The following is an 11,574-nucleotide window of genomic DNA, read 5'->3' as shown; positions in this document are numbered from 1 at the left end:
AAAAAAAAAAAAAAAAAAAAAAAAAACATGTAAAGATTAATCTATGAGATGACATGGTGTGGTTAAAACAATGCTAAAGTGAATTTAACATCTGTTTGGTGATTTGGTTTCAGATACGTCAAGCCTTTGTAGATTCTCGGGTCATTCTCACTTAAAATTGTATTCTAGTTATATGAATATCAATGTCCATACAGACAATTTCAGTTTCTATTAAACAGTTTTGCTTAACATCGAAAAAAAATGTAAAAAAATTTTTAAAAAAAGAATTTACTTTGAAAAACAAGGGAACATTCTTCAGCCAAATACAGAGTCAGAATTAGCAGCCTCATACTTATACACATTTTTATACACAGGCCTGTGCACTGATCCTATTTAATGTTCCCATTGTGATCTGCAATACGAAAGAAGAATAAACTCATTATTTGTGTCCACATTATTCCAGTTTGGGGTAAAGAAGAGGAATTCTTACTATACTGTGGAAAGTCTGTCACCAAAACCTGAAAGGAGTTCAGTTAGTCAGAAACGTAAGCTAAGCCGAACCTTCTACCTGCCAAACACCCTAAAGGTTTTCCCGTACTTCTAACATTTTGCAAAATAACAAGAAGGGATACCAGAGGAAATAGACTTTTAAAGCTGTTTGAGAGAAAATGATCATTATGATAACAAAATATGGATTTGATTTTTCAGTCTGCTCTCTGTCCGTACTGCGTAATCTGCACAACTTCTCATAAGTTAAAACTGAAGGCAAGCCTTTGATTTTTTTTGCTTTTATTTTTCTGAGTGTGTAAAGTTGCTAAAAGCTACCGTGATTTTTATGAGACTCTCATGGTTTTTTGACCCCGATTCGCTCTTATGGTGTGTGAGTTACCTGTGCTTTCAGCACTTTTTTATTCTATGTGGAGTGATCCTAATGTCACTACCTGATCATAAAAAGTCAGGTTTCAAAGCACGTTTGTAAATAGGCTCCCCTATGGCTTTTGAGGAAATCACATCTATGCGAGTGTCTGTCAGGCATGTTTACATGAGGCAAAGGTGTGTCCACCGCAGGACGAAGTTTGGTAACAGCCTCCGGGCGATGCTCACACAGGCCCTGCGGCGATGCTCACGGAAGCCTCTTCTCTTCTCTCCGTGTCTTTCCTGTAGCCCGAGCTACCTGCAAGCTGCCAGCGACGGGCCTGCCGGCCACAGCCTGGACCCCTCTGCCAACTACAGCTCCCCGAAATTCCGCTCCCGGAACCAGAGCTACATGCGGGCCGTCAGCACCCTCAGCCAGGCCAGCTGCGTCAGCCAGGTGGGGTCCCTCCGCCCTCCCACCCCGCCCTGAGTCAGCCCCTGCCAGGGCCGCAGGCCTCGAGCAGACGCACGTTCCAGCCTGGAGTCATCCTGGCCTGGTTGCACCCCCGGGAACATTATAAGGTTAATTGTGGGGGCAGGGGCTGCATTTATGGCTGTCATTCTTTCTCCCACCTGCTCTGAGCCGGGGTGGCTGACTGGCTGGCTGTCTTGGCCTCCATCCCCTCCGTGCTGAGCAGCCTCCTTCCCTGTGTCACGCCCCCCATGTGGAGGGTCTGGGTCCCACCCCGAGGGGACACACAGGGTCTCCCAGCACCAGCTGCCCAAGTTTGCTGGTGTTTCTGGGGACAGACACCCTCTCAGCTCCAGGAAAGCCGGCAATGTCACACCCTCCCTTATGCTTTGAAGATGCCAGGTGGCAGGTGTGTCCAAACCTTCCCCTTGGCTTCTTACTGCTTGAGTGAGACAGGGGCCCCAGATGGAAGAGGGGGACCTGCCAGGGAGCCTCGCCGCCTCCCTACAGACCATCTCCCTCTTTCCCACTGGACACGGACCTCCTCACCCCCCACATCCTAGTTGCCACTCCCGTACACGCCACTGCCTCCTTCTCAGTGTGCCTATGACCCAATGTATGGCTAGTGTGATGGAATATTTTCAGTCTCGCCCTGGGATCCACGATGTGGCCATTGTCATGGGAGTGGGCAAGCTTTGGGGACGGGACAGCTACGCCCGCTCCCTGGGCTGGAACACAAAGCGGTCCCGAGGGGCTTCCCTGGTGGCGCAGTGGTCGAGAGTCCGCCTGCCGATGCAGGGGACACGGGTTCGTGCCCCGGTCCGAGAAGATCCCACGTGCCGCGGAGCGGCTGGGCCCGTGAGCCGTGGCCGCTGAGCCTGCGCGTCCGGAGCCTGTGCTCCGCAACGGGAGAGGCCACCACAGTGAGAGGCCCGTGTACCGCAAAAAAAAAAAAAAAAGGTCCCGAGGCCGGCCGAGGGCTCGAGTGAGGCTCTGAGCGGCTCCTGTTGCCCCTGGGGCGGCATCTGTGCTGAGGCTCCGCCTGGCTGAATCTCCTGAGGTCACGGTCCCTAGACAGCCTCTGCGTTTACTTTGTTTCTACTCATCCACCATTCGGATAATTCTGACGATGCTCCCTTTTCCCAGGAGCCCGGGAGGCTCAGGGCTGCGGCGGATGCTTTGTTGCACATCAGGACGGGTGCCGGGGCAGGGGGATGTCAGGAGACCCGCACGGGGGCAGGGGGGCCCCCTGCATCCTCACTCACTGAAGGAAGGACGTTTGTCTTCCTGTGTCAGGTCCTGCCGTCGTCTCATCTTTTTCTCGTCTTTGAAAAGCTGTTTCCATGTGATCATAGCTTTTTTCTGTCACGCATCCTTTTCTTTTTTAATTATGGTTAAATATACATAACATAAAATTTACCATCTTAACCACTCTTCACTGTCCAGTTCAGTGGCATTAAGTACATTCACATTGTTGGGCAAACACCACCATCATCTGCAGAACTTTCTCGTCTTCCCAAACCGGCACTGTCCCCACTAAACACTGACTCCCCTTTCCCCTCCCCCAGCCCCTGCCCCGCCGTCTACTTTCTGTCTCTGTGGATCTGAGGCCTCCAGGGACACATGAGTGACTCATACAGTATGTGTCCTTCTGTGTCTAGTTTATTTCACTTTCCCCCCCCGCCCCGGGTCCATCCACACGGTAGCCTGTTTCAGAATTTGCTTCCTTTTTAAGGTTGAATTATATTCCATTGTGTGAATGGACCACGTTGTGTTTGTCCATCAACAGACACTTGGGTTGCTTCCCCCTCTTGGCTACTGTGAGTAACACGGCTGTGAACACGGGTGTACAAGTGTCTGTTCACGTCCCTGCTTTCAGTTCTTGTGCACATATACCCAAAAGTGGCATTGCTGCATCAGGCAGGAGTTCTAGTTTCAACCTTCTGAGGAAACTATATGGTTTGTCACAGCGGCTGCCCCATTTTTCACCCCTAGCAGCTGTGCACACGGCCCCAGGGCCCCCATACCCTCACCATCATGCTTGCTCTAGAATTGTCATCCATCCTGACGCCCAAGGAGCCCGCCCCCAGCTGTATGTCGACCTCTCTGCTACCAACGGGACAGTCACCTTTCTCACCATCTTCCCAATTTTCTCTTCTTTGGTTTCTCGGTGCCCACGTTCTCCAGAAGCACTTGAAGTGCGTTTCTGCATTTATAGTTCACAAAAGAAATTGGTTGCTTCAGCCCACACTGGTTATTTACCGCACTGGCTTAACGTCCTCCTGGGACATTTGCAGTGGGCCCGAGCTGTGGTTTGAGTTGCCAAGCAAAACACCCACTTTTCCAAATCTCCCTCAAGCTAGTGAACGAATCAGCTCTCAGAGAACAGGTCATTTCAGTTCCTGTCTAGACCAGTTTGAGATCCTTCTCAACTACTTGTTTGGGTGAAAAAAAGAGTCCCCTTCATTTCTAGAACCTCACTGATCAGTTTTGTAGCTGGAAGCATTGGCTGAATGGTCCTCACAGAAATGTCCATCACTCGTTTGTGAAATGCACGTGCAAGCTTGATAGTGTCTCTTCCCGATGGAGAAGCTCCTGGGCGCAGGCGGGTTTGCAGAAAGGGAGGGATCCACCGAAATCCTGCGTCCTGGAGCTGGTGGACGCTGGCAGCATGACTCAGTTTCTGGCTTTTTCAGGTTGTCTAACGTGGATCTTTGACATAAATGACATAACACAATCTGAGACTTTTTGATATAATTCCACATAAGGGAAAACTTAGATTGAAAGGAATTTTTACTCCAGAAAATGTCATATTTCAGACCAGTGCGAGTGTTTCAGATGCGTTTCCCTCACTAGGCACCCAGGGCGATCATGGTGGGGTGTCGTCATTTGTCTTTGCCCTGAATTTGTGTGTCTCTTTCCGACGTCAGACACCCTCAAACCGTTCGGGTGATGCAGTCGCCCGTTAATTTTTCTCTGGTCTTTTCTGACTGAACAACCGGAAAGTTCTCTTTCTTGCCCTGGGCTTCGGGCCGGAGTCCTGCCTTTCAGTCCCCCTCAGCACCTTCCTCCACCGGCTGTTCTCACTGGGATTTGTCCAGTGAAAGGAAAGGAGCTGTTATTCTAGCTCCTGAATAAGTTCAGGTAGAAGCAGGGGAGTCAGGTAAAGCATCTCAGGGAGAAGCAGGGGAGCCAGGTAAAGCATCTCAGGTAGAAGCCAGGACCCATACCCAAGTCTGCAATTAGAGGTGGGCAGAAGGTGTCTTCCCTATTGAAGGGGAAATCTGATTCTTTTACCTGCTTTTACTCTGTGAACAATTAGAGGAAAAGGATTAATTTGGTGTTTAAAACAATACTTTTTATTTACCTGTCAACATAACCGAGGGTGTTCAGGAAGTTGTGGGTGACATTGCAAGCAGTGGAATGAATGACTGATGGACGTGCTGGGCTGAGACAGGGACCAGGTCGTGGCAGCTGTAAGGACACGGCTAGGGGGTGGTGAGTGGGTGCTGGGGAGCAGAGGGGGTCGGAGGGCAGAGTCTGCCTGCGCAGGGAGACCAGCCCAGGTTTCCGGGCCCCTCCGCGAGCCCCGTCTGTGGCCTCTGCCTGAGCCCTGATTCCACTCACACCTTCCCACGCCCCCCAGAGCCTCAGCCCTCCTGTGTCAGGGTCACCGCAAGCATCCCCACACAGGCTTCCGTGTTAACATGTACGGTGCTCCCCGGGTGGTGGGCCCTAAATACAGGAGCAGTGAGGGCGGGGCCGTTCATCCAAGTCCCCTCCAACCACGGGGCAAACACCAGCCCCCCACGCCCACCCCCGCCTCTGCCCACGAACCCTGGGCCTGGGAGCAGCTGCATGTCACCTGCCCAACTGGGGCTTTTCGTTCTTAAAATTCCCATCCCTCCCCCACCCCGTGTTCTTTAACCTCCCCTTAGTGTTCTATGTCACTTTGTTGGGTTTCCATTTAAAACCTCTAGACTTGGCTCCTGGGAAACACACGAGCGTTACCACCTAGAAACCTCAGAAGGCGTGTCCCGCCATCAGCTGCACACACAGAGGCCCTCAGCTCACCCAACGGTCGGGCCTCTGAGTGCACATCTCCTATGACCCCTCCACTAGCCAAAGCCTGATCATTTCTTTTTTAAATACAGTTGGAACGTTTAGGTTCCCAGGGTGACTCTCTACCTGGAAATTAAATCTCAGTCTTGAAAATAATGACTTTACCTGCGGAACCATCAAACAAGGCGCAGGCACTACCATCCCAGACTGAAGGAGGGAAACAGCACCGCCGGAGTTTAGGTGATACCCATGCTGTGTGTACCCAGCAGCACCGTCCCGGACACCGGCCTGTGGTGCTCTCCTGGGACAAGGATGTGAGCGCATTGCCGAGCTGGGCGCTAGTTTCCAGGACGCTGAGAGGAAGCAGAGTGAGATAGCTTGAGCCGTTTCCATGAGTCTCGCGGGTACAGCCTCCACGCCTGGGGTTGTCTGAGCTGTAAACAGTCCAGGACGCGAAGGCATCAGCTGGAAACGGAGAAAGAGGGAAGACTAATATTCTGAACAGCGTGCGAAACTCTTAAGCTCCCCGTCTCTCTTGCGCTGGTAATAACTGCCAGCCAGCCTTTAAAGTTCTGCCTCGGGGTCCACAGGCTTTCAAGGACATCTTGGGAGTTGGCGGTTTTCCTTAGTGTTTTGTAAGAAATAACACAATAAGCAGTTTCCCAAGCGTAACGATTCCCAGTGCTGATTTCAAATTAATTATGCTGAAAATGGAAGATGGTAAGTGAAGGTGGGGGTGACCTGTGCTCTCTTTTCTTTTGCGACGTGGCCGTTATGACCTTGGCTGGGTCTCGCCATCACCCGGGCTGTTGGTCGTTCCAGATGAGCGAGGCGGACATCAATGGGCAGCTCGAGTCGGTGTGTGAATCCGTCTTCAGTGAAGTGGAGTCTCAGGCCATGGATGCCCTAGACCTCCCGGGAGGCTTCCGCACACGGAGTCACAGTTACCTCCGAGCCATTCAAGCTGGTTACTCCCAAGATGATGAACGTATCCCCATGGTGATTCCCTCTGACGTCAGCTCAACTGCCAGACCCACGGCAGGTAAGGGACACCCTCTGACCTTCCGGGGGCACGTACAGGCATGTGCCACCTCTGTTCTGCGAGGAGTGGGTGTAAGTTACCCTCCAAATGTTTGGACACTTCCCAGTTACGCTTGTGACATGGTCCTGTTTGCAATGATGTTTTGAAACATTTCTTTCATAGATAACCTTTCTTCTTAGGATGAAATCCGTTGCTTGTCAAGGCACTTTACAAATACGCAAGCAGAGTCTTCATATAGTTTGATATAGGAAAATTTGGAAGGTGATTGTGTTTCAAATACCAAAGATTAACAGATTGCAGGAAAGCCTCAGCTGACGTGATGACTCCTAGGGTCCTTCGGCGAGGGTCCAGCCTGAGTCTCTGTGGCCTGGTGAGCAGATCCATAACCACGATTCAGTGCCGCAGAGCAAATGGATTGTTAATGTAAATTCACTCATCTTCTCGGGGCTGTGCAGGCTCAAGGTCACAGTTTCCTTCAGTTCTTAGGGAAAACCACATCCACCCCTTTGAAAATTTACCACCTACACTAAATATCACTGCACTATGGTTATTTATACAACACAGTGAATAAGCATGGCCTGGGGACACCCCTAAAACAGCCAGCATCAAAGTCGCCGAGCCGCATAGAAAGGCCAAGCCAAGCAGCCCAGGCACAAGCAGTGATGCGAACAGTGTGAGATCTGGACCTGCGGTCGTGTGGGGTAGGGGGAACAGGGACAGTTCTGGGAAGGACTGGAGAGAAGCTGGCTCAGGTGACAGCACTGGGGACCAGAGTGGGGGAGGGCCCGTGTCACCACGCCATGGACGGAGCTGGGTGTGTCTGAAGCCAAGACAGTGAGCGCGACTTTGGGGCGACTGCGTGTAATGACAACTTGCAGGCCTCAGGCCGCTGCCGTAAACCTCCGCTGTCCCACACAGCACCTGTAGGTGGGACGCAAGGCAAACCAGATTCAAACCCGCTCCATCATCCCTCTAAGACCTTGGGCAGGTTAGCTTTTCAGATTCTCGGTTCTCCGTGGTGTCCACGAGAAGTGGTAGCTCTGAGTAACTGATTAGGTCAGCCTGAGGATTAGTGAGCAGAGCGCTGTGGGCCTCGGTGATCTTTTTATGTTGTCCTGTGGCCCAGGGTGGAGGTGGTGATGCCCTCCAACGGTTGAGCTCGGGGCCTTCCGAAGAAACGCCGGGAGTCACCGTGGGTGCTGTTCTGGAAGCCCGGCCCTGCGGGAGCCGCGCAGGGCTGCAGGGGCGGTCGTCGGGGGCTTGTGGGTGGCAGGACTGCACCCCTTGGGGACCCTGTTGTCCGTGAAGTTGGGGACCACCCCTCGTAGGGGTGGGAAAAAATGTGGAAAATGAGCAAACTTAGGGAAGTAGCGAGCCTTACCATCCTTGCAGTTTATAAAAACACACTTAAGGGGTAATTACTGGTATAGTCACCCATATTCGTTGAGTGTCTCCTACGAGCAAGTGACAATTAAGCACTCTCCTGGTCTTCAGAAATGCTTTGAAACAATAATTACCTAGTGGGAAATGACTTTATTGTTTATAGAGCTGTCATTCCAGGGAGAATAAAAATAAAACAGGTTTCACAGAGGTAATACAAGAACCAGTGCAGAACTCAGACTAAAGTTCTAATTTATGTACATATCATTTTACCAAGTACATCTTTGTATTCCCAACATGTATGCATCAAAAAAAGAAACCCCAAAATGCTTCTCTTCAAAATTTCTCCTGGATCTTGGCCTAGTTACAGAGTCACAGTTTCCTCAAGACTGTGGTAGAGCCAGAGAGCAGGCGTGCCTTCCAGAGTTAGGGAATGGTCTGGGAAGTAAGAGAAGAGATGGAAAACCTTAGGAGAAATATCGAGTTGCCTTGAAATAATTGAAATATCGAATTACAAGTTGCCTTTTTGAAGAAATGTAGGTGCAGATGAATCCTTAATTCCTCCCTTCCCCTGTTTTACTCTAGGCATTGTAAACTGAGTGTTTATATTTCTTTCCTAAATAGCATTCAGATGGCATGCAGCAGTAGTCTACTTAATAAGACTGTGAAAAATACCAAAGAAATGAGAAACCTCTGTCTGGAAAAACGTAGAAAAACAAAAGCATCCAACTGAGCAGAATGTAAATGCCCAGTTTCTATTAAAGCTGAACTTCCAGTTAGATTCAGAGTCTCCTGTCAGAGAGGCAAAAACAGGGTTTCAATGATTTTGTGTTAAAGTACTGCTTGGAAGATCATATAACATTTAATAGCTATCCTTGGTTGACGTGTGCATATGTGTGGAGAGAGAGAGAGAGATTCTTTTGACACATTGATTTTTTTATACTTCTAAAATTAGCTTTTGAAAATAATTCCCAAAAAACGTTATTTTCAAAGACATTCCCGGTGATTATTTTGAAGAATAAGATTTATTTAAATGTTTCTTTTTGAGCTTGAAACATGAAAGTTGGTGTTCTTTTGTTGTCTCACCTATATGAATGCAAATATGTAGTATTAATATTCTTCTGATAATAATTAAATACAACCATATGCATGAAAGGCTCATTAAGATCTTTAGACTATGTATTAGGCATTCTATTTTCTTTATTTTTTTTTGTTTTTTTATACAGCAGGTTCTTATTAGTTATCTATTTTATACATATTAGTGTATACATGTCAATCCCAATCTCCCAATTCATCCCACCACCACCATCCCCCCGCCACTTTCCCCCCTTGGTGTCCATACGTTTGTTCTCTACATCTGTGTCTCTATTTCTGCCGTGCAAACTGGTTCATGTGTACCATTTTTCTAGATTCCACATATATGCGTTAGTATATGATGTTTATTTTTCTTTTTCTGACTTATTTCACTCTGTATGACAGACTCTAGGTCCATCCACGTCTCTACAAATGACCCAATTTCGTTCCTTTTTATGGCTGAGTAATATTCCACCGTATATATGTACCACATCTCCTTTATCCATTCATCTGTCGATGGGCATTTAGGTTGCTTCCATGACCTGGCTATTGCAAATCATGCCGCAATGAACATTGGGGGGCGCATGTGTCTTTTTGAATTATGGTTTTCTCAGAGTATATACCCCGTAGTGGGATTGTTGGGTCATATGATTGCTCTGTTTTTCATTTTTTAAGGAACCTCCATACTGTTCTCCATAGTGACTGTATCAATCTACATTCCCACCAACAGTGCAAGAGGGTTCCCTTTTCTCCACACCCTCTCCAGCATTTGTTGTTTGTAGATTTTCTGATGCTAGACATTCTATTTTCAACCTCGCCAGGTTCATGCTGCTAGTAAATGTTTTGCTTGTTTGGGGGGCTTGAGTTCACCGGTGTTTCCCTCAACCCTTCAAGGCGGTCGTGATTCAGCTGAAACAGACGCTTGCAATCTAATCTCCAGGGAGCTGAAATAGGACCAGAATCCACTGCTCAGCCCTGGGACCTGCAACCATGGGCGTATCTCCATCCCACTATTTCTCTTGTTACGAAAAAACCCACTTACTGATTAGGGTCCTCTCGCTCAATGAAGTGGCTTTGAAAACATCTACTTTCATTTCACACATGGTTTCTTTCTCATCTGTGAAATGATTTATCAGATAGATTTACTTGTCTAAATATGCACCCGATTTTCCTAGGGAGAGAAGTTTATTGATATCATGGAGGAAAACTCTATAAAATTAGATTATACTGATTTTTCTCTGGGTCAAAAATTGTCTCAACATATGTCAGAACTGATTCCAGAAGTCTTTACAAGGAAGGGAAAATCCATACAAAGCACGACAGAGGAAACAGCCATAAACATTGTTTTATTTGGTTGTTTATGTTTCTATAGTACCTTGTCCCTGAAGCATACATCATGATTTCCAGTTCCCAAGACAGTCTCCATCGTGTGCAGTCTGGCACCTTCCTAAGCTCTGGCCACGTGACTCCAGCCTGTTCCCCCGTGACATCCCCTCCAACTCCCACCCTCCTTCCTTCCTCGAGCCAGGACCCTTGGGAATTCCATGGGGCGCAGGAATGATCAGTCACTATAAGAAATAACTGTTTTAACTTGTGGAGAAGTGAACCAGTCAGATTTAACATTTAACATCCTATGCCCTGAATAATCAGTGATTCAATAAATGAATTCATGTTTGCATAAAGAAACGGATGGATGAATGAATCATTCAGCTAGATTTTAGGATCCTGCAGAGATCCAAGCGCTGTGGGGCCGAACCCTCAGGCCTCCCAGGCAGCCCGCCCCCTGCACCTGCATCCCCCTCTTTGCTGCGCACCTGGCCATGCTTACCTGGAGCTCTGCTTAGCCCTCCAGCTGGTCCCCTAAGTGCCTTCTCACCCACCCTCCACCCAACTTTCTGAAAATTCAGCCTGGTCCAGCACTGCCCACCTGGTACCCCTATGGTTTCGTGGTTTCCATGAGCCGAGGCGACAGTGTCTGCACTCAGTGTGTGACCTAGATGACCCGGCCCGGCCCCCAGATGCCCTCTCACCCCCTCCACTGGCACTCACCCCTCCTCACAGTCTCTCACTTCTGGGCTTTGGCATGTCCTATTTGCTGAGACCAGAATTTGCTTTTTTGGATTTTTTTTTTTTTTTTTTTTTGCCTAATTCTTAGCTATGCTTTCAGAGTCAACCCAGGAATCATTTCCTCCAGGAAGCCTTCACTGATTTGTTCTTCATCTAATTCCTTCCATCCTACCCCCCTATCAGATGCATTTCAACAAAAGTACATATTTACTGAAACAGAACAATTCCCAATTTTCATTTATGTTTAAAATGTACTGGGAATTCCCTGGCAGTCCAGTGGTTAGGACTCCATGCTTTCACTGCCGAGGGCCCGGGTTCAGTGCCTGGTCGGGGAACTAAGATCCCACAAGCCGTGAGCTTGGCCACAAAAAGATAAAAAATAAATAAAATGTACTTCCCTTTTAAAGATATAGAGATATGAGATGGCAAAACATTTAGGCTACGGTAGCAAATTATATTCACTATTTGTGTATACTTACATCCTCTCATAAATATGTTTAGAAAGCATCGATACTATGGCTTTTATTTCTTACAATATGTTAGTTAAAAAAACATTAAATTAAAGCAAGTTATTTAAATTCACCAAATTATAAAATATTCTAAGAACTTTGAAAAGAAAATAATTTTGCTCTCAGGAAGAAAG

General features: G+C 48.1%; 1 protein-coding gene across 2 annotated transcripts in view; it reads left to right on the top strand.

Moving 5' to 3' along the window:
* DLGAP2 (DLG associated protein 2) overlaps positions 1-11,574 on the top strand; it is a 151,901-nt gene that overhangs the window by 96,617 nt on the left and 43,710 nt on the right. For both annotated transcript variants that reach the window (XM_007467334.1, XM_007467333.1), the window contains 2 exons: positions 1,144-1,291; positions 6,191-6,410. In XM_007467334.1, the coding sequence (XP_007467396.1) occupies positions 1,144-1,291; positions 6,191-6,410 (368 nt within the window). The remainder of the gene's footprint in view (positions 1-1,143; positions 1,292-6,190; positions 6,411-11,574) is intronic.

This window comes from Lipotes vexillifer, unplaced genomic scaffold (assembly GCF_000442215.2).
Source record: "Lipotes vexillifer unplaced genomic scaffold, Lipotes_vexillifer_v1.1 scaffold1222, whole genome shotgun sequence".
NCBI lineage: Eukaryota > Metazoa > Chordata > Mammalia > Artiodactyla > Lipotidae > Lipotes > Lipotes vexillifer.
The sequence above is the reverse complement of the archived record's forward strand: the minus strand, read 5'-3'. Positions and strand labels throughout refer to the sequence as shown.